Source organism: Protomyctophum parallelum (genome assembly GCF_964188405.1).
Source record: "Protomyctophum parallelum genome assembly, chromosome: 8".
Classification (NCBI taxonomy): Eukaryota; Metazoa; Chordata; class Actinopteri; order Myctophiformes; family Myctophidae; genus Protomyctophum; species Protomyctophum parallelum.
Window position 1 is genome coordinate 39,391,946 of NC_139703.1, and position 24,213 is coordinate 39,416,158.

The window sequence follows — 24,213 nt, forward strand, 5'->3', positions numbered from 1 at the left end:
AGTGGTAAGGTTTTTCTCCAGTGTGGATACGCTGATGTGCCTGCAGACTACCTAAACTACTAAAATCCTTGTCATACAGTTTACAGTGATATGTTTTTTCTCCAGTGTGGAGACGCAGGTGTGTCTTAAGACTTTCTAACTGTCTGAAACTCTTCTCACACTGTTTACAGTGGTATGGTTTTTCTCCAGTGTGGATACGCTGGTGTATCTGCAGATGGCCTAACTGACTGAAACTCTTATCACACTGTTTACAGTGGTATGGTTTTTCTCCAGTGTGGAGACGCAGGTGTTTCACAAGATTACTTAACTGAATGAAACTTTTGTCACACTGTTTACAGTGGTAAGGTTTTTCTCCAGTGTGGATACGCTGGTGTGCCTGCAGACTACCTGACTGAATGAAACTTTTGTCACACTGTTTACAGTGGTATGGTTTTTCTCCAGTATGGATTCGCTGGTGTATCTTCAGTTGACCTAACATACTGAAACCCTTGTCACACTGTTTACAGTGGTATGTTTTTTCTCCAGTGTGGATACGCTGGTGTGCCTTTAGATTACCTAACAGGCTGAAACCTTTGTCACACTGTTTACAGTGGTATGGTTTTTCTCCAGTGTGGATACGCTGGTGTGCCTGCAGATTACCTAACAGGCTGAAACCTTTGTCACACTGTTTACAGTGGTATGGTTTTTCTCCAGTGTGGAAACGCTGGTGTCTCTGCAGATTACCTAACATACTGAAACTTTTGTCACACAGTTTACAGTGGTATGGCTTTTCTCCAGTATGGATTCGCTGGTGTGTCTTCAGTTGACCTAACTGACTGAAACTCTTGTCACACTGTTTACAGTGGTATGGTTTTTCTCCAGTGTGGATACGCTGGTGTCTCTGCAGATTATCTAACTTACTGAAACACTTGTCACACTGTTTACAGATGTGGGCTTTCCGTCCTGCGTACCTCTGCTGATTTGTCTTTACTTCTCTTGACGGAGCTAAATTCATGGTAAACTGTTGGTCACTGTAATTAGATTTGGGTTCATCTGTGTCTCTTTGTTTCTGGCTGGTTACAGAGCAGTACATTTTCTGACATGCTGCTGAAGGGATGTGTTCATTCCTCAGTGTTTGGCAGTAAAGGACATTGCTGTGGCTCCTCTTCCTGGGTTCATGGAGGTAGGTAGAGGCACATGAACACTCGGAAAAAGGAGACCCGAGTCTGGAAACATTGGGCCTCACTCCTTCCTTCCATCATCAAATGCGGCTATAAATGGACTCTGGTGAGAATGAGAGTTCTATAGGTTCCTCTGTTGGGGTTGGGACAATATGTCTTTTATACCGTAACACTCTCCCTCTTCTCCGTGCCTCTCCTCGCTCACTCGTGCTGCGTCTCAGGAAACTCCTTCAGGATGTCTTTAATTAACACTGAGAGAAAGTGAAAGTTTAAAGACAACTCACACTTATGTACTGAATGCTGACCAGGAGCTGAGGTCTGACATCACACACACAATATAAACTGTTGCAGTGCAAACATAGAAATGCAGATTTGTGCAGGCCGTCCATTTTTGAGAGATTTACCTACACTAGGATAGTTACTATAGAGATGTACCTACACTATGATAGTTACTATAGAGATGTACCTACACTATGATAGTTACTATAGAGATGTACCTACACTATGATAGTTACTATAGAGATGTACCTACACTGTGATAGTTACTATAGAGATGTACCTACACTATGATAGTTACTTGTGCAAGAAGAGCGCAAGTACTGTTTCCGGCTGAATATGTCCGGGACTCCTTCAGCCAATCAGTGATTGTAAATTTTTGTGACACGATCGGCCAATGAGGAACCACCGTTTTTACATAAACATACATAGTTACGGGGCATATGTCGGTGTTGTCCCTTGGCCAATCAGGAACCACCCTATTTTACATAAACATGCATAGTTGGCTGATGACGTCATCAGCCAATCCCCGATTGGCCGAGGTTCCCACCAAAAATCCACAACATGTATACAATACATTATGTAGATGACGTTTCAAACTTCTAGGTCACTTAAAACATTTAGAACCCGTTGTAGTGGGTATCTCGAACGGGAATTATGAATAACTTGAGCTCTGCTTGCGCACAAGTAGGCCAATGCATTTCTAGTTTTTTTTTGTGCAGTGTCTAACTGCTCCAATGACTGGCCACGTCTGTCTGTCTGTCTGGGGTACGAACAGCTGCAATACCGCTCGCTTATCTACAAGCTCATAGCGCGGCACTGAGTGCCGCGCTATGAGCTTGTAGATCTGCTATGTATTTATTTTATTGTGAAAATGTGGCGCAAATCTTTGGATATATATTCTTTCAGAGCGAACGCTTTTAACTCAAATGTTTGCTTCTGGGGGGGGGGGGGGGTCCCTTGAACAACATATTTTCAGATGGGGGTCGGCGGCCAATAATTCTGGGGGTCCTTGACATGAAAATGTTTGAGAACGTCTGATATAGAAACATAGGGTTTTCTGAATGGGTTAATAACTAACCTTCTTTACAATTAACCAACTTCTGTGTTCTATGTTTCTATGGCTAGCTCTATTGTGCCTAACCATGTCTCTTCAGGTCATTTAACAGATTGAAACTCATTAACAGTTGTAAGTGTAACCCAGCCAACATGGCAACCCGCAAATGGCAACCCATGTCAACTGTCAACCAAGGCAGTATAAAGGTGACATCAGTTCCTTCACTCCCCACTCCCACTTCCACCAATGCAAGATGGCCGAAATGTTTGGCAGCAGCATGGCAGCAGCAGCAGCAGGTTCCTGTTCATTGTGACAACCTTTGGTTACTCTTCGGTGAGTCATATATAGGCTTGGTGTCATTAACTTGGATCTACTGGTTAACTGTTTGTTTATTTTGAAAGCATTTGAGTTATGATTTGTTTGAACTTTTCATTTAATGATTAATGTTGATGTATTATGGTATAATATATATATATATAATATATGTCATGTTGTATAATTATATATATTATAAAATACCTTGAATTTTGATTTATTATATTATAATATATATATCATGTTTTATAATATATATTATAAAATTCTTTGAATTTTCTAAAAACATGCATGTAAAGATATAGACTTATTAGATAAATGACTAAAGATTCGATACTGATCACATCGAACTCTTTATTCATTTAATAGTTTTCATTTAAAGTTGTACCACAATGACCTTTTGAACAAAAAGACTGATTTAGACACCTGGCCTTGCAGGTCAGGTTTTTTGTGTCCTTGAAAGGAAACCTTTGGATGGTTCTGGTACCGGCTGGTACCTGGACCTGGCGAGCCGACCCGGACCTCGACACCCCCCTCCCTCCACAAATGTGGTAACCCAGTTCTCCCCCCTGGAGACAGACTGAATTTCCCCTTAGTTAGGAACTCAACATGGACTAAGAGTCACCATCTTTAAGGGGCCCCCATTTTGTGTTTATTATTTTCTATAAATGTTCAAAAGTGTTTAAGTTCTGTTTTTGAAATAATAATAATAATCTTCAGTTACCCTTTAACTCCAGTTTCTGCCTCCCTTATTTCATTGGTTTTCACTTCACACATTGAGCTCCTTCTCCGAACCTGGTTTATACGCAGTCAATCCCTTTACCATATACCAACATTGTATTAGTTGGTTACCCATTGCGCCACTTGCTACATGTGGCGAGCCAGCCAGGAGCTCAATATGTGTGAAAACCATTGAAGTTGTTTTCTGAATATTTCCCCTGAATATTTTCATGTTATGATGGATTTCATTGAACAATCAGGGGTTAAAGTGACAATTTAAATTATGTACTTGTCAAAGGTGACAAGAACACAGCAGAGACAGACAAAAACTGGTTGAATGTTTAAGGAAATATGGGGCCATTGAAAAAGGAATTCCAGTTGATGATCCTAACAACACTGATTACAAAAACCTGATCGTTGAGTTTAAAGATGACTCTGCTATAGCAGCGTTAGAGCCACTGTTGCCACTAGTGCACACTGATGATGATGAAGGAGTTGTTTACCAAATCAACTCACTTGCAAAGGAGTATGCTGCTACTGTTGGAGGGATACACACTGAGAACTATCTCAAACAAATCTCAGAAATAGCCACCTCTAGTGGCAGGAGTTTTGAGGCTTTGCTTAAAGACATGCTCAGTCATATGAGTAAAGAACTGAAAAAACCCAGTGAGGGTGAAGAGGAGTCACCTGTGTTCAAGGAGGAAGGTGGTGAGCTACCATCTTCAAATGGAAAGACTAGACATGTCACAAGGACCGTGTCTCTATCAGCAGCTGATTTAAACCCCCCTGACATACAAAAAGTTGTGGTGGAACATATTTTGAAGAGAGAAGACTTCAGTTCTCATTCATTATCTCCACTCAGACTGCGTACTTTCTCTGGGAACTGTCCCAAACCCAACAATGAAACTGACTATGAAGCATGGCGCTCACAAACTGAACTGTTGCTTGCTGATCCTAGCCTGTCTGCCTTGCACGTCACCAGGCGAATCCTTGACGGCTTGCTGTCTCCTGCAGCTGATGTGGTTAGAGGTCTGGGAGCTGATGCTCGTCCCACGACTTACTTGCAAGTCCTTGATGCAGCCTTTGCCACCGTCCAGTATGGAGATGAGCTTTTTGCTCAGTTCTTAACTACTTACCAAGCTCAAGATGAGAAATACTCTGCTTATCTACAGCGACTACAGCTCACCTTGAACTCTGTGCTGAAGAGGGGCGGAGTCCAACCAAGTGAAGCAGAGAAACATCTAATCCGACAATTCTGTCGTGGCTGCCTGGAAGACCCAGTCATAACCAACTTACTTGATAGGAAGAAAGACAATCCTCCATCCTTCGGAGAGCTTTTGCTCTTGCTGCGCACAGAGGAAGACAGACAGCTGGCAAAAGAGAATCGGATGAAAGAACACACCAATACATCCAAACGTGTTCACTTGAGTTCACACAGTGCCTGTGTATGTGGAGCAACATCAGAACAAGGACTACTTACCAAGCTCAAGATGAGAAATACTCTGCTTATCTACAGCGACTACAGCTCACCTTGAACTCTGTGCTGAAGAGGGGCGGAGTCCAACCAAGTGAAGCAGAGAAACATCTAATCAGACAATTCTGTCGTGGCTGCCTGGAAGACCCAGTCATAACCAACTTACTTGATAGGAAGAAAGACAATCCTCCATCCTTCGGAGAGCTTTTGCTCTTGCTGCGCACAGAGGAAGACAGACAGCTGGCAAAAGAGAATCGGATGAAAGAACACACCAATACATCCAAACGTGTTCACTTTAGTTCACACAGTGCCTGTGTATGTGGAGCAACATCAGAACAAGGACTCGGTGCACTTGATGACCTTAAGAAGCAAATGAATGAGCTACAGAGCCAGTTATCTGCCTTGCTTTCACAGAAGAAATCACAACCCACATCGACCAAGTCTAAGGTTGCTGCTACTGCTGTGCCATTTTCCTCCACTAAACCCAAGCCTTGGTACTGATTTAGGTGTGGTGAGGATGGCCACATCTCTTCCTCTTGCAGTAATGCAGCCAATCCAACTCTTGTGATGGCAAAGAAGAAGCAACTACAACAGAAACAACAGAATTGGGACAAAAATAATCCATCAAACTGAAGGCAGTCTCTGTGGAGGGACAACCAGAGGCTGCAGTGACACAATGTCCCATAAATTGCAAACAATCACAACTCACTTCCCATACATGCAAGCTACCAAAAGGACTCATTGGAACCAAAAGCACCGCACAAGTGTTCATTAAAGGCAGACGATTCAATTCAAGTCTATTGGATACAGGCTCTCAAGTGACAACCATTCCCCATTCCTTTTACTCCAGCTTTCTTCCTGACCATGAAATCAAACCACCGGTCAATCTACTGAAAGTTGAGGGGGCTAATGGTCAGTGTGTGCCTTACATGGGCTACATTGAACTAGATGTTACTTTTCCACCTGAGTTCCTTGGAACATCCATAGACATACCCACACTTGCTTTGGTGGTGCCTGATGGCAAATCGATGCAATCTCTTATGCTTATCGGCACAAACGCACTTGATGTTCTTTATGAGAGATGTCTTGCAAATGAATCATTCACTTCCACATGGATACAGAACAGTCCTGAAGGTCCTTGAGCTGAGACACAACCAATTCAATAATGGTGTGATCAGAATGCATGGAAGGTGTCCACAAACCATTCCACTAGGAGGAATGGTGGTCTTGGAGGGAACTTCTATAAACTGTTTTTCCCAGAATGCTGTGCTTGTTGAGCATCCTACTTTCTCTTTGCCTGGCAGTTTGATTGTTCAATCATGTCTGGTTGACTGTTCCAAACTTCAGCCTGGTCAGTTGCCTGTCATTGTAAGCAATGAATCTGATCACGATGTCGTCATTCCTGCCAGATCTGCGATTGCACAAATGAGTACAGTTAACACCATCCTTGCAAAAGAGCAAAGTCTATCTGATCAAGATCAATCTTCATCACAGCCACTGAACTATGACTTCAGTGACTCACCTCTCTCACCTGAATGGAAAGATTGCATTACAGCCAAGCTAAACAGCATTCCAGAAGTTTTTGCAAAACATGATCTTGACTTTGGCAGAACAGATAAAGTTACTCACCGGATCAAGCTTTCAGATGAAACGCCCTTCAAGCAAAGACCAAGACCCATCCATCCACAAGATGTCGATGCTGTCCGTACACACCTGCAGGAACTCTTTGAAAGCGGAGTAATCCGAGAATCTGAATCTCCTTTTGCATCACCCATCGTGGTTGTAAGGAAAAATAATGGCAGTGTACGACTCTGTATCGACTATCGAAAATGTAATTTGCAGACCATTAAGGATGCTTATGCCTTGCCAAAGCTTGAGGATGCTTTCACAGCTCTCTCTGGATCTGAGTGGTTCTCAGTTCTTGATCTGAAATCAGGTTATTACCAAATTGAAATGGAGGAAGCAGATAAAGACAAAACCGCCTTTGTGTGTCCCTTAGGATTCTGGGAATTCAATCGCATGCCCCAAGGAGTAACAAATGCACCGAGCACTTTTCAAAGACTCATGTAGAAATGCATGGGAACAATGAACTTGAAGGAAGTCCTTGTCTTCATTGATGATGTGATTATTTTTGCACCTACCTTGGAAGAACATGAAGCAAGGCTTATGAAAGTGCTCAATCGGCTGAAAGAATTTGGGCTGAAACTGTCTGTTGAAAAATGCAAGTTCTTTCAAAGATCTGTTCGGTACTTGGGACATGTGGTTTCACGCAATGGTGTTGAGACTGATCCTGACAAGATTAAAGCTCTCACTACTTGGCCAGTACCCAAAACCTTGAAAGATCTCAGATCCTTTTTAGGATTTGCTGGGTACTACCGAAGATACATAAAAGGCTACTCTGCTATTGTCAAACCCCTCCATGACCTCACATCTGGTTATCCGCCATCTCAGAAGAAATTCAAATCAACTTTAAAACCAGAACAATATCTAAACCCCAAAGAGCCATTTGGTGGCCGCTGGACATCCGCTTGTCAGGAAGCCTTTGAAACAGTCATTCAAAAACTCACTACTGCTCCTAACCCTAACCCTAGTTCTAGCATTTGCTGACCCTCAGAAACCATATATCCTGCATACTGATGCCAGCTCCATTGGTCTGGGAGCTGTGCTATACCAGGAACAAGAAGGACAGAACAGAGTCATTGCTTATGCCAGCAGAGGACTCTCTCGAAGTGAATCCCGTTACCCAGCACATAAACTGGAATTCCTTGCTCTCAAATGGGCAGTGACAGAAAAGCTCAGTGACTATCTTTACGGAAATTATTTCACTGTTATAACTGACAATAATCCTCTTACTTACCTCTTGACAACAGCCATGATGGATGCAGCCAGCTACAGGTGGCTTGCTACACTATCCACCTATTCCTTTAAGATTCTGTATCGAGCTGGCAAGCTGCTGATGCAGATGGACTTTCTCGCAGACCACAAGGTGATCTGTTGGATGATTTCAAGTCTCAAAAGGAAAGGGAACGAATATGGAAATTCTGTGATCTTCCTGATTCAGAATTAATTCCTCTTGATCAACCCACAGTTCAAGCAATCTGTGACAGACAGCTCATCTACGTACAGTTCCAATGCAAATCCTCATACTCATACCTTGACTCTTGTCCAATCACTTTCCATGTCCACTAAAGCCCTCCCCGACAGTTTTGTGAATGACCAGCAGTTTGGATCCTCAGTCATTTCTCAGCTTACAGATGCTGAGATCACTGCAAAACAAAGAGCAGACCAAGTCCTTCAGCATGTGATAACTCAACTGGAAAGTGGAGTCACACCACCACCTACCTTGAGGGACGAGCTTCCAGATCTGCCACTTCTCCTTAGAGAATTAAATCGGTTAGAGCTCCGGAACAACATTCTTGTAAGGAAGAGGCAAATCGGCTCTCAGTGCTCTTTTCAGCTGGTCTTACCACAAGAACTGCGAAACCAAGCTCTCACCAGTCTGCACGATCAAATGGGCCACATGGGAATGGAAAGGACACTTGACCTGGTCCGAACCAGATTTTATTGGCCAAGGATGTATGCCGACGTTTACACAAAGATCAAAACCTGTGAAAGGTGTGTGAAAAGGAAATCTTTGCCGGAAAAAGCAGCACCTCTTGTCAATATAAAAACAACCAGACCACTGGAACTTGGATGGACTTCTTATCACTGGAACCAGATGGAAGGATCAAGGACGTCCTCGTAATAACAGACCATTTCACAAAATATGCCGTTGCAATTCCCACACCCAATCAAAAAGCCAAAACTGTTGCCAAATGTCTATGGGGTAACTTCCTAATCCATTATGGGATCCCGGAAAAACTCCACAGCGATCAAGGACCAGACTTTGAATCCCGGACAATAAAGGAACTCTGCAAGGTGACTGGAATTCACAAAACACGGACAACACCATATCACCCCAGAGGAAACCCAGTGGAATGTTTCAATCGTACACTGTTGAACATGCTCAGAACTCTGACGGAACAGGACAAAGCCCACTGGAAAGATTTTGTCAAACCCTTGGTACATGCATACAACTGCACCAAGAATGATGTCACAGGATTCACACCATATGAACTAATGTTCGGACGCCAACCGAGACTTCCCATTGATTTAGCCTTTGGCTTACCTGTTGAGGACAACCAACAAATATCCCATTCTCAATATGTCAAAGATTTAAAATCTCACCTGGAGGAAAGCTATAAAATGGCAACCGGAAATGCTGACAATCATGCAAAGAAACAAAACCAGATTTGACAAACATGTCACCGCTTCTGAATTATCAGTTGGAGATCGCGTTTTGGTCAGGAATGTACGCTTGAGAGGAAAGCACAAATTGGCAGACAAATGGGAATCTGATGTGTACGTTGTTAAAAGAGCTGGTGCTCTTCCTGTTTACACAGTCAGACCTGAGAACAAGGAGAAACCTTCTCGAACACTACACCGAGATCTACTTCTTCCTTGCGGTTACTTACCTGCACCTGAAAGATCTCACACGAAACAGCCAATCAGACCAAAATCATTCCCAACTGCAGACAATCATACCGATACTACAGACAATCTAACAGATGAGGATGAAATTATTCCATCTCACTGGTACAATGGATCTTCCGACTCTGAACTTCCTAAATTCACAACAATCAACATTTCACAACCTTCCCTCATGGATCCAACACCCACAGAGACCACACAGAGCCCATCCTCTGATGCTCCTCTGAACCAAACCGACATACCTGACGACGCTGAAGGTTCATACTTACCTGATGCCATGGACGACCCTGAAACCCACTTACCTGGAAATGATACCCCTGACAGCCCTGAACCCCACTTACCTGGAAATGATACCCCTGACAGCCCTGAACCCCACTTACCTGGAAATGACAGTCCTGAACCCCACTTACCTGGAAACGCAGAGCAAAGTCCTGAACCGGCTGTCGACATAACCCATTCCCTCGATTTACCACTTACCTCGGAGTCCTCAGACTCAGACAATAGTGACGACCAACCTGTAAGGCGTTCAACTAGAACCCGGAGACCGCCTGACAGATTTGGTTACTCTAAACCGGGGAAACCCATCTTAAAAGCAGTGCAATCATTGTTTCATGGTTTAACTACTGCCTTTTCGTATGCCTTGTCAGGTCCAGGTGTTCCTAATTGCAATGTTTCACAGTAACCTATTGATCCAAGCCGTTTGACACCAAACCAATTACATGTCATGGGACGTACATGAGATTAGGGGGGGAAAGTGTAACCCAGCCAACATGGCAACACGCAAATGGCAACCCATGTCAACTGTCAACCAAGGCAGTATAAAGGTGACATCAGTTCCTTCACTCCCCACTCCCACTTCCACCAATGCAAGATGGCCGAAATGTTTGGCAGCAGCATGGCAGCAGCAGCAGGTTCCTGTTCATTGTGACAACCTTTGGTTACTCTTCGGTGAGTCATATAGCCTTGGTGTCATTAACTTGGATCTACTGGTTAACTGTTTATTTTGAAAGCATTTTATTTATGATTTGTTTGAACTTTTGGTTTAATGATTAATGTTGATGTATTATGGTATAATATATATATAATATATGTCATGTTGTATAATTATATATATTATAATACCTTGAATTTTGATTTATTATATTATAATATATATCATGTTATATAATTATATATATTATAAAATACTTTGAATTTTATTTTCTAAAAACATGCATGTAAAGATATAGACTTATTAGATAAATGACTAAAGATTCGATACTGATCACATCGAACTCTTTATTCATTTAATAGTTTTTATTTAAAGTTGTACCACAATGACTTTTTGAACAAAAAGACTGATTTAGACACCTGGCCTTGCAGGTCAGGTTTTTTGTGTCCTTGAAAGGAAACCTTTGGATGGTTCTGGTACCGGCTGGTACCTGGACCTGGCGAGCCGACCCGGACCTCGACACCCCCCTCCCTCCACAAATGTGGTAACCCAGTTCTCCCCCCTGGAGACAGACTGAATTTCCCCTTAGTTAGGAACTCAACATGGACCAAGAGTCACCACCTTTAAGGGGCCCCCATGTTGTGTTTATTATTTTCTATAAATGTTCAAAAGTGTTTAAGTTCTGTTTTTGAAATAATAATAATAATTTTCAGTTACCCTTTAACTCCAGTTTCTGCCTCCCTTATTTCATTGGTTTTCACTACACACATTGAGCTCCTTCTCCGAACCTGGTTTATACGCAGTCAATCCCTTTACCATATACCAACATTGTATTAGTTAGTTACCCATTGCGCCACTTGCTACATAAGGTTTTTCTCCAGTGTGGAGACGCAGGTGTCTCGCAAGATTACTTAACTGACTGAAACTCTTGTCACACTGTTTACAGTGGTAAGGCTTTTCTCCAGTGTGGATACGCTGGTGTGCCTGCAGACTACCTGACCGACTGAAACTTTTATCACACCGTTTACAGTGGTAAGGTTTTTCTCCAGTGTGGACACGCAGGTGTTTCGCAAGATTACTTAACTGAATGAAACTCTTGTCACACTCTTTACAGTGGTAAGGTTTTTCTCCAGTGTGGATACGCTGGTGTGCCTGCAGACTACCTGACCGACTGAAACTTTTATCACACTGTTTACAGTGGTAAGGTTTTTCTCCAGTGTGGATACGCTGATGTTCCTGCAGACTACCTAACCTACTGAAATCCTTGTCACACAGTTTACATTGATATGGTTTTTCTCCAGTGTGGATACGCTGGTGTATCTGCAGATGACCTAACCGACTGAAACTTTTGTCACACTGTTTACAGTGATATGTTTTTTCTCCAGTGTGGATACGCTGGTGTCTCTGCAGATGATTCAACTTACTGAAACACTTGTCACACTGTTTACAAATGTGGGCTTTCTGTCCTGCATACCTCTGCTGATTTGTCTTTACATCTCTTGCCGGAACTAAATTCATGGTAAACTGTTGGTCACTGTAATTAGATTTGGCCTCATCTGTGTCTCTTTGTTTCTGGCTGGTTACAGAGCAGTACATTTTCTGACATGCTGCTGAAGGGATGTGTTCATTCCTCAGTGTTTGGCAGTAAAGGACATTGTTGTGGCTCCTCTTCCTGGGTTCATGGAGGAAGGTGGAGGCACATGAACCCTCTGAACAGGATACCCGAGTCTGGAAACATTGGGCCTCACTTCTTCCTTCCATCATCAAATGCGGCTATAAATGGACTCTGATGAGAATGAGAGTTCTATAGGTTCCTCTGTTGGGGTTGGGACAATATGTCTTTTATACCGTAACACTCTGTCCCTCTTCTCCGTGCCTCTCCTCGCTCACTCGTGCTGCGTCTCAGGAAACTCCTTCAGGATGAACCTCTTTAATTAACACTGAGAGGAAGTGAAAGTCTAAAGACAACTCACACTTATGTACTGTAGGCTGACCAGGAGCTGAGGTCTGACATCACACACAACATACTGTAGGCTGACCAGGAGCAGAGCTCTGACAGCACACACACAACATAAACTGTTTCAGTGCAAACATGCAGATTTGTGCAGGCCGTCCATTTTTGAGAGATGTACCTACACTATGATAGTTACTATAGAGATGTACCTACACTATGATAGTTACTATAGAGATGTACCTACACTATGATAGTTACTTGTGCAAGCAGAGCGTAAGTACTGTTTTCGGCTGCATATGTCCGTGACTCCTTCAGCCAATCAGGGATTGTACATTTTGGTGAAACGATCGGCCAATCAGGAACCACCGTTTTTACATAAACATACATAGTTACGGGGCATATGTCGGTGTTGTCCCTTGGCCAATCAGGAACCACCCTATTTTACATAAACATGCATAGTTACGTCATCAGCCAATCCCTGATTGGCCGAGGTTCCCACAAAATCCACAACATGTATACAATACATATGTTGATGACGTTTCAAACTTATAGGACACTTAAAACCTTTAGAACCCGTTGTAGTGGGTATCTCGAACGGGATTTATGAATAACTTGAGCTCTGCTTGCGCACAAGTAGGCCAACGCATTTCTAGGTTTTTTTGTGCAGTGTCTAAATGCTCCAATGACTGGCCACGTCTGTCTGTCTGTCTGTCTGACTCTGTCTGTGGTACGAACAGCTGCAATACCGCTGGCTGATCTACAAGCTCATAGCGCGGCACAGAGTGCCGCGCTATGAGCTTGTAGATCTGCTATTTATTTATTTTTTCGTGAAAATGTGGCACAAATCTTTGGATATATATTCTTTCAGAGCGAACACTTTTAACTCAAATGTTTGCTTCTGGGGGGGGGGGGGTCCCTGGAACAACATATTTTCAGATGGGGGTCGGCGGCCAATAATTCTGGGGGTCCTTGAAATGAAAATGTTTGAGAACGACTGACATAGAAACATAGGGTTTTCTGAAAACTGTCAGGATTTAGAAGACATTTTATAGAATCGGCCTCAGGTCTAAATGGGTTAATGATTAACCTTCTTTACAATTAACCGTTAATTATATGGTCTTCTTTCTCACGTCTTCTGTGTTCTATGTTTCTATGGCTGGCTCTATTGTGCCTAACCATGTCTCTTCAGGTCATTTAACAGATTGAAACTCATTTACAGTTGTAAGGTTTTTCTCCAGTGTGGAGACGCAGGTGTGTCTTAAGACTTTCTAACTGTCTGAAACTCTTATCACACTGTTTACAGTCGTATGGTTTTTCTCCAGTGTGGATACGTTGGTGTGTCTTAAGACTATCTAACCTGCTGAAACTATTGTCACACTGTTTACAGTCGTATGGTTTTTCTCCAGTATGGATTCGCTGGTGTTTCTTCAGTTGACCTGACTCAGTGAAACCCTTGTCACACTGTTTACAGTGGTATGTTTTTTCTCCAGTGTGGATACGCAGGTGTGTCTGCAGATGACCTAACAAACTGAAACTTTTGTCACACAGTTTACAGTGGTATGGTCTTTCTCCAGTGTGGATACGCTGGTGTCTCTGCAGACTATCTAACTGGCTGAAACTTTTGTCACACTGTTTACAGTGGTAAGGTTTTTCTCCAGTATGGATACGCTGGTGTCTCTGCAGATAACTTGACTCAGTAAAACTCTTGTCACACTGTTTACAGTGGTATGGTTTTTCTCCAATATGGATACGCTGGTGTCTCTGCAGATGACCTGACTCAGTGAAACCCTTGTCACACTGTTTACAGTGGTATGGTTTTTCTCCAGTATGGATACGCTGGTGTCTCTGCAGATTATTTAACTTACTGAAACACTTGTCACACTGTTTACAGATGTGGGCTTTCTGTCCTGCATACCTCTGCTGATCTGTCTTCACTTCTCTTGCCGGAGCTAAATTCATGGTAAACTGTTGGTCACTGTAATTAGATTTGGCCTCATCTGTGTCTCTTTGTTTCTGGCTGGTTACAGAGCAGTACATTTTCTGACATGCTGCTGAAGGGATGTGTTCATTCCTCAGTGTTTGGCAGTAAAGGACATTGTTGTGACTCCTCTCCACGGGTTCATGGAGATAGGTGGAGGCACATGAACACTCGGAACAGGATACCCGAGTCTGGAAACATTGGGCCTCACTCCTTCCTTCCATCATCAAATGCGGCTATAAATGGACTCTGATGAGAATGAGAGTTCTATAGGTTCCTCTGTTGGGGTTGGGACAATATGTCTTTTATACGTAACACTCTCTCCCTCTTCTCCGTGCCTCTCCTCGCTCACTCGTGCTGCGTCTCAGGAAACTCCTTCAGGATGAACCTCTTTAATTAACACTGAGGATGAAGTGAAAGTTTAAAGACAACTCACACTTATGTACTGTAGGCTGACCAGGAGCTGAGGTCTGACATCACACACAACATACTGTAGGCTGACCAGGAGCTGAGGTCTGACATCACACACACAACATACTGTAGGCTGACCAGTAGCTGAGGTCTGACATCACACACACAACATACTGTAGGCTGACCAGGAGCAGAGCTCTGACATCACACACACAACATAAACTGTTGCAGTGCAAACATAGAAATGCAGATTTGTGCAGGCCGTCCATTTTTGAAAGATGTACCTACACTAGGATAGTTACTATAGAGATGTACCTACACTATGATAGTTACTATAGAGATCTACCTACTCTCTGATAGTTACTTGTGCAAGCAGAGCGCAAGTACTGTTTTCGGCTGCATATGTCTGTGACTCCTTTAGCCAATCAGGGATTGTACATTCTGGTCAATCAGGAACCACCGTTTTTACATAAACATACATAGTTACGGGGCATATGTCGGTGTTGTCCCTTGGCCAATCAGGAACCACCCTATTTTACATAAACATGCATAGTTACGTCATCAGCCAATCCCCGATTGGCTGAGGTTCCCACCAAAAATCCACAACATGTATACAATACATAATGTTGATGACGTTTCAAACTTATAGGACACTTAAAACCTTTAGAACCCGTTGTAGTGAGTATCTCAAACGGGATTTATGAATAACTTGAGCTCTGCTTGCGCACAAGTAGGCCAACGCATTTTTGTGCAGTGTCTAACTGCTCCAATGACTGGCCACGTCTGTCTGACTCTGTCTGGGGTACGAACAGCTGCAATACCGCTGGCTGATCTACAAGCTCATAGCGCGGCACCGAGTGCCACGCTATGAGCTTGTGGTGAAAGTCTAAAGACAACTCACACTTATTTACTGTAGGCTGACCAGGAGCTGAGCTCTGACATCACACACACAACATAAACTGTTGCAGTGCAAACATAGACATGCAGATTTGTGCAGGCTGTCCATTTTTGAGAGATTTACCTACACTATGATAGTTTTTTGAGCGGTGCCTAACCGCTCCAATGACTGGCCGTGTCTGTCTGTCCGTCTGTGATATAAACAGCTGCAATACTCCTGGGTGACCTAAAGTGGCACTGTTGAGCAGCCTAAAAGGGCCATTCACACTGAGCACTATACTGTGACTACAGCCAGCCAGTGATGTTGTTGAGCAGCCTGGACTGCTCAGTTCACACAGGTGTGATTTTTCAGTGTCTGGTGGATTAAAGGTAATGTCTCTATGTATACATGTATGTAATCTGAAACCTATCTTTATTACGTCACCATCGAGAGCCAGTTATATCCTTGCATTGATGCATATCTTCTACGTCACATTCAAAATCAATATATATAACACGGCATACGCATAAAAAACCCCAGCCAACCACAGCATAGTACTTTTCAACCTACAACGTACATACGTTATCTGTTAGATAACCAATATTGAAACATATCGTAATTACGTCACCATTGACGGCCAGTTGACAGTTGACAGTACTTGCTCGCAGTACTTGACAGTACTTGCTCATTTATATAGCCATTCTTGGTACCCTCCCACGTTACATTGGTTCTAAATTTGAACTCTCTCAACCTCAGATAAAATGCTTGGTTACGCTACGTCGTGCCCCCAACCAAATCTGAGGCTGGGAAAAAAAAGCATAGCTTATTTCGGACCCTGGTCTTGGAATGACCTACAGTCCAGACTCAAGCTGGCTTCTGTGATTCCCCTAGTGAGCTTTAAAAGGATTGCCATAGGCACACTTCCCATACACTGCTCCTGCTTTCATGTATAGCAAATTTCTGCTTGCTTTTTAGTCTACTAGCAATTTTCGTTGCTTAGTTTTTATTTATTAGTCCTTATTGGTCGCGTCCCTGTTCTCCCTTTGAGCTTCTTCGGTAGTGGGTACTGTATTTATATGTCTGTCCTGTTTTTTGTTGTGTATTTTTTTGTTACTGGCAGAGCTGTGTCACTTATTTTGCCTCTTGTCTTGGCCAGTTCACACTTGTAAAACAGACTTCAGTCTCAATGTGGTTTTTACTGGTTAAATAAAGGTAAAAAAAAAAAAAAAAAAAAAAAAAACATAACATAATATAACATAAGTCGTGTTTTGTGCCAGGATACAGAACTCAGAGAACCACGGTTACATAACATAACATAAGTCTTGTTTTGCTGCAGGATAAAGAGTTCCAGCAGGACCTGGTGGCCACCAAGTCGTACGCGGCGGCGGGCCTGTGCTCCTGGGTCCTGAACATAGTCAGGTTCTACCAGGTGTTCTGTGAGGTGGAGCCCAAGCGCCAGGCTCTCACCAAGGCCAACAGCGACCTGGCCAACGCCCAGAAGAAACTGGCCACCATCAAGGCCAAGATCCAGGTGAGACCGATCGACTCGTATACTGTAGCGAAGGAAAACGTCAGGAAACTACACTCTTGTTAGTTTAATTAACCCATTTAGACCTGAGGACGCATCTGTGTCACCGTATAGCTGGTAACCACTTTAACCAATTATTTTGAACTTCATCTGTCGCAAAATAGCAGATATACAAGCTTGTACATCTGCTATTTTGTGGAAATGTTGTGTCTTTGAATATATGCTCTTTCACAGCAAACGTTTTTAAGTCCTTGGAACAACATATTTTGAGATGGGGGTCTACGGCCAAATACATATCATTATTGACATGAAAAGGTTTGGGAACCACTGGTATAGAAACATAGGATTTTCAGAAAACTGTCAGTGTTATAAGAGGCTTTTAGAGGCTTTTTCAATCGATCAAATCATTCCCTAATCCTAAACCTCGCCTGCTGAAAGGTTGTTTGCCTTTGTGTGGCCTCTCCACTCATTTTCTTACACCATTTGTACTTCTGCAAATAACCACCAAAACAAGAGGAGATTGAGGAGACTAGTGCCATGGAGAGGGGTTGATAAATTAGATTTTTTACAATCTACAGATTTAAGCATTTCTATGTTTGCCTGACATGCAACTAAATACGTTTGGACCAGGGAGTCCTTCTAGAGATGTTTTCCTCCTGCACCACAACCTTAACGAGTGGTCTTTGTGCGTGTGTGTGTGCGTGTGTGTGTGTGTGTGTGTGTGTGTGTGTGTGTGTGTGTGTGTGTGTCAGGAACTTGATGACAACCTGGCCAAGCTGACGGCTAAGTTTGAGAAAGCTACCGCTGACAAGCTGAGGTGCCAACAGGAGGCGGACTCCACCGCTCACACCATCTCATTGGCCAACCGCCTGGTGAGCACGCATGCATTCAAATCCATCCATCCATCCATCCATCCATCTTTTTTTCGAAATATAAAAAATGCCCACTGAGCAATTTTCGGCTTTTAGACGTCTAAATGACCGTCTAAAAATAGTCTAAAAATGAAATGTTTTTTTAGCAGTCTAGGTTTAGATTAGACGTTGAAACAATGTCGTTTCAACGTCTATATATAGACCGTCTATATTTAGATGTTGAAACAACATCGTTTCAACGTCTATATATAGACCGTCTATATTTAGACCGTCTAATCTAATCAACGTCTTTTCAATGTCTATATATAGACCATCTATATTTAGACCTTGATCTAAATATAGACGTTGAAACAACGTTGTTTCAACGTCTAATCTAAGCCTATAGACTGCTTAAATTTTTTTAGACCATTTTTACCCCAGTTTTTAGAACTTTTTTTTTTTGCCATTTAGAAGTCTATTAGACTACAAAAATGCTCAGTGGGTGGAAAATACGTTTAGGGCCCTGAATGTACAGAGTAGGAAAAAAAGGCAATTAATACCATTTCCTTTCTATGGAAAAAGTGAGTCTACCTCCCCTTCATCTGGTCCCCTGAAAGGTGGACTTTCAGACCTTTTTCGTTAATCGTTTGTGTGGTCCATCACATGCAGGTGGGAGGTCTGGTGGAGGTCTGGTTAATAGTCTGTGTGGTCCACATGCAGGTGGGAGGTCTGGTGGAGTTCTGGTTAATAGTCTGTGTGGTCCACATGCAGGTGGGAGGTCTGGTGGAGGTCTGGTTAATAGTTTATGTGGTCCACATGCAGGTGGGAGGTCTGGTGGAGGTCTGGTTAATAGTCTGTGTGGTCCACATGCAGGTGGGAGGTCTGGTGGAGGTCTGGTTAATAGTTTATGTGGTCCACATGCAGGTGGGAGGTCTGGTGGAGGTCTGGTTAATAGTTTATGTGGTCCACATGCAGGTGGGAGGTCTGGTGTCGGAGAAGGTGCGCTGGGCCGAGTCCGTGGAGAGCTTCAGGAACCAGGAGAGGACGCTGTGTGGCGACGTGCTGCTGGTGACCGCCTTTGTCTCCTACCTGGGGTACTTCACCAAGCGCTACAGAGTCCAGCTCATGGACCACGCCTGGAGACCCTTCCTCAGCCAGCTGACGGTGGGTGTGGTGGGGCTTCTCACTGCGCACGTCAACCCATTTAGACCTGAGGCCGATTTGGCCGCGGACCCCACATCTGAAAATATGTTGTTCCAGGGACCCCCCCCCAGATGCAAATAATTGAGTTAGAAACGTTTGCTGTGAAAGAATATATGTGACCAGACACTTCACATACTAGAGCATGTCTGAAATAAGTGTCCGAGCTTAAATCTACCGTACATGTTAATATGAAATAAATGCTTAAACATGTAGCTAGGTGTAATGTTAGAGACCACAGAAGTGAACCTTTCAAGTCTGTTTTCTCAACTCTCTCTATAAGCCATATCTCCAAAACTGGTGGGTCAAACTGAACAACCAATACGTCAATTTGAAACTATGTTTCCCTGCTTTCATATGACATGAAAAAACGAAAATTTGGTCACATTATATTCAAAGATTTCCGACCACATTTTCACGATTAAAAGAAATAGCAGGTCTACAAGCTTGTAGCGTAGACACTGGGTAATTATAAAGACGTGTGGGGGACGTCCTGGGCAAAAATAAGTGTTAACCCATTTTGGGGGCGGGAACCCCTTTTGGTGTTCGCATTATGCTATGCTTTAGCTATTGAAAAATAGCAGATCTACAAGCTCATAGCGCGCCACTCGGTGGCGCGCTACGAGCTTGTAGGTCTGCTATTTTTGAAAAATCGACTGACATAGAAACATAGCTTTTTCAGAAAAACTGTCAGGATGTAGAAGACATTTTTAGAATCTGATCTCGGGTCAAAATAAGTTTTACATAATAACGTCGGTTGTGGATCATGTCCCCCAGACCCCCATCCCGGTGACCCCCGACCTCGACCCCCTGAGCATGCTGATGGACGACGCGGACGTGGCGTCGTGGCAGAACGAGGGTCTGCCCGCCGACAGGATGTCCACGGAGAACGCCACGGTGCTGACGTCCTGCCAGCGCTGGCCGCTCATGGTGGACCCACAGCTGCAGGGCGTCAAGTGGATCCGCAACAAGTACGGAGAGGGCCTGAGAGTCGTACGCATCGGACAGAGAGGGTGAGACAGGTTTTTTTATGTTTGTCATGTGCAGACATTACAGAGAGGGTGAGACGGGTTTATTTATGTTTGTCATGTGCAGACATTACAGAGAGGGTGAGACAGGGTTTTATGTTTGTCATGTGCAGACATTACAGAGAGGGTGAGACGGGTTTTATGTTTGTCATGTGCAGACATTACAGAGAGGGTGAGACGGGTTTTATGTTTGTCATGTGCAGACATTACAGAGAGGGTGAGACGGGTTTTATGTTTGTCATGTGCAGACATTACAGAGAGGGTGAGACGGGTTTTATGTTTGTCATGTGCAGACATTACAGAGAGGGTGAGACGGGTTTTATGTTTGTCATGTGCAGACATTACAGAGAGGGTGAGACAGGGTTTTATGTTTGTCATGTGCAGACATTACAGAGAGGGTGAGACGGGTTTCATGTTTGTCATGTGCAGACATTACAGAGAGGGTGAGACGGGTTTCATGTTTGTCATGTGCAGACATTACAGAGAGGGTGAGACGGGTTTCATGTTTGTCATGTGCAGACATTACAGAGAGGGTGAGACGGGTTTCATGTTTGTCATGTGCAGACATTACAGAGAGGGTGAGACGGGTTTCATGTTTGTCATGTGCAGACATTACAGAGAGGGTGAGACGGGTTTCATGTTTGTCATGTGCAGACATTACATTTTTTTTTATGATTCAAAGTTTTATTGCTTTTTCAGTTTAGGCACAAAGGAATGACTGAGAATGTGCAAAATAATTATTGTGCTAATTGTTTAGGAAACGCATGCCGTTTTCAGTCATGATATTTTGTTTTGATTTAGAGACGGGGTTTATGTCTGCGTCAGAGAGGGTTTTTATTGTGTCATTGTTCATGTTGTTTTTCGTGGTTATTTTTCAAGTCACTGCAACCACCTCAAAGGTACCCTTGCGTCACCAGGCCTGGTCTGTGTTACTAAATTGCCGTGTGATCCGGTCGGGAGCGGATGATATCATCGTTACGTCATGTTTGTAGTCATTGTTTTGTAGTCATCAGGATGATATCATTACGTCATGTTTGTAGTCATTGTTTTGTAGTCATCAGGCCCAACCAAACCAGAACTTCCTTTCCCTCAAGCCGGAAGAATAATACCTTCCCAATAAAAGCCCAAACTGTTGGATCATGATGGAGATAAGACTTGGATCGCGGGTGTTACACTTGCAGTAGCCTGGGGTCCACTCTATGGCATAGGCAGCTCCCGGCAGGATCCGCCGGGAGAATCTAAACGCAGCTGTGCTACATGAGACTAATTAGTTGGAGCGACAGAGAGAGAGGAGTGTGTGTGTGTGTGTGTGTACGGGTGTGCGTGTGTGCGTCAATTTAACAAAGGTGCAGACGATCAGAAATCAGCAGAGAGCGATCGACGTTTGCGCTACTCTATGCCGAATTGAAGTGGACTCAGACCCAGACTTTTTTTTTTCTCTCCCCGGAAATAAAAACGTCTGGGTTTCCGAGGCTACACTTGCAGCTTCATTCATTCTCGTGCTCTTGGTTTGATTGACAGGTACCTGGACGCCATCGAGAAAGCGATGTCCAGCGGAGACGTGGTCCTGATAGAGAACCTGGAGGAGAGCGTGGACCCCGTCCTGGGACCCCTGCTGGGCCGGGAGACCATCAAGAAGGGCAGGTGGGACACTCAATCCTGAAATTCCTCAATTAGACCTGAGGCCGATTATATATGAAAATGGCTTCTAAATCCTAAAGGTTTTCTGAAAAACCCATATTATGTTTCGTTTTGTCAGTGGTGCTTTTTCATGTCAAGGACCCCCAGGAATTGTCTGTATTAGGCTGCGGACCCCCATCTGAATATATATGTAGTTCCAGCAAAGATTTTAGTTAAAAACGTTCGCTCTGAAGCCTCTGAAAGAATATTATATTCAAAGATTTGCGACACATTTTCACGATTTAAAATAAATAGCAGATCTACAAGCTATGAGCCCGATAATTCACTTCCTGGGTCTCGGTATCCGAGTGAAACAGAGTCTGCATTAACTGACTGGATGGCGCTGCTGTATTGTACCCTTTCTTGAATAGTTTTAATTTAGTTGTAGTCACATTTTAGTCACCTGGAATGTTTTAGTGTTAGTCTAGTTTTAATCGACTAAATATCATAAGATTTTAGTCAACAAAATCTACAGTTGATTTAGTCGTCATAGTTTTTTTTAGTCGACAAAAACAACACTGATTTCTTGTTTTCTCTCCCCTCGTCATCATCAGGTACATAACGATGGGAGACAAGGAGTGTGAATCTCAGGTCTTAATGTTTCTTTCATCATCAGGTACATAAAGATGGGAGACAAGGAGTGCGAATCTCAGGTCTTAATGTTTCTTTCATCATCATCACGATGGGAGACAAGGAGTGTGAATCTCAGGTCTTAATGTTTCTTTCATCATCATCATCATCACAATGGGAGACAAGGAGTGTGAATCTCAGGTCTTAATGTTTCTTTCATCATCATCACGATGGGAGACAAGGAGTGTGAATCTCAGGTCTTAATGTTTCTTTCATCATCATCACGATGGGGGACAAGGAGTGTGAATCTCAGGTCTTAATGTTTCTTTCATCATCATCACGATGGGGGACAAGGAGTGTGAATCTCAGGTCTTAATGTTTCTTTCATCATCATCACGATGGGGGACAAGGAGTGTGAATCTCAGGTCTTAATGTTTCTTTCATCATCATCACGATGGGAGACAAGGAGTGTGAATCTCAGGTCTTAATGTTTCTTTCATCACCATCACGATGGGAGACAAGGAGTGCGAATATCAGGTCTTAATGTTTCTTTCATCATCATCATCACGATGGGAGACAAGGAGTGTGAATCTCAGGTCTTAATGTTTCTTTCATCATCATCAGGTACATAAAGATGGGAGACAAGGAGTGTGAACCTCAGGTCTTAATGTTTCTTTCATCATCAGGTACATAAAGATGGGAGACAAGGAGTGTGAACCTCAGGTCTTAATGTGTCTTTCATCATCAGGTACATAACGATGGGAGACAAGGAGTGTGAACCTCAGGTCTTAATGTGTCTTTCATCATCATCAGGTACATAAAGTTGGGGGACAAGGAGTGTGAATCTCAGGTCTTAATGTTTCTTTCATCATCATCAGGTACATAAAGATGGGCGACAAGGAGTGCGAGTACAACCCAGCCTTCCGCCTCATCCTTCACACCAAGCTGGCCAGTCCTCACTACCAGCCGGAGCTGCAGGCCCAGTGCACGCTGGTCAACTTCACCGTGACGCGCCACGGCCTGGAGGACCAGCTGCTGGCCGCCGTGGTCAGCATGGAGAGGCCCGACCTGGAGCTGCTCAAGGTCAGCACGTTGTTGTTGAAACACCGGGGGGCGGGGTTCCTATAAGTATCACTGATTGATTAGTTACACAGTATAGAGCGTCGCAGTCAATCCCCCTTTCAGAACGACGAGTGGCCCAGGAAATGAATCCCAATGCATTTTTCCCCATAGGCATTTCAAAACGTATTTATTTAAAGACCTTTTAAGCGTTGTACGAAGCCAACTCTTGTCGTGACAAATCATGACAACAAACACAATATTTTGGACCAAACAAATAATTACAAAGAAGAGAAACAACAAAAAAGTGTTGTAACCTGCCGTTTTTTTTCTACTTTCTAATTCTTTCTTTGTCAAGACAAGAGTTGGCTTCATACAACGCTTAAGGTCTTTAAATAAATAAGTTTTGAAATGCCTTGGGAAATGCCTTGGGAAAAATGCATTGGGATTCATTTCCTGGGCCACTCGTTCTGAAAGGGGGAGGGACTGCGACGCTCTATAGGAAGTTAGGAACCAAGGGAGCCCCTAAGTCGCTCGTTCTCAAAGTGAAATGTATATGTTACTGGTTCTTACTTGTGTATTATTAATGAAGTACCTTGATTTTATATCCGCCC

At 43.3% G+C, this 24,213-nt stretch overlaps 1 protein-coding gene across 1 annotated transcript in view; it reads left to right on the plus strand.

The window, feature by feature from the left end:
* dnah9 (dynein, axonemal, heavy chain 9) overlaps positions 1–24,213 on the plus strand; it is a 104,544-nt gene that overhangs the window by 66,956 nt on the left and 13,375 nt on the right. Inside the window, exons 59-64 of the mRNA XM_083771154.1 lie at positions 17,020–17,214; positions 17,964–18,083; positions 19,038–19,226; positions 20,040–20,275; positions 21,812–21,934; positions 23,419–23,623. Of these exons, the coding sequence (XP_083627280.1) occupies positions 17,020–17,214; positions 17,964–18,083; positions 19,038–19,226; positions 20,040–20,275; positions 21,812–21,934; positions 23,419–23,623 (1,068 nt within the window). The remainder of the gene's footprint in view (positions 1–17,019; positions 17,215–17,963; positions 18,084–19,037; positions 19,227–20,039; positions 20,276–21,811; positions 21,935–23,418; positions 23,624–24,213) is intronic.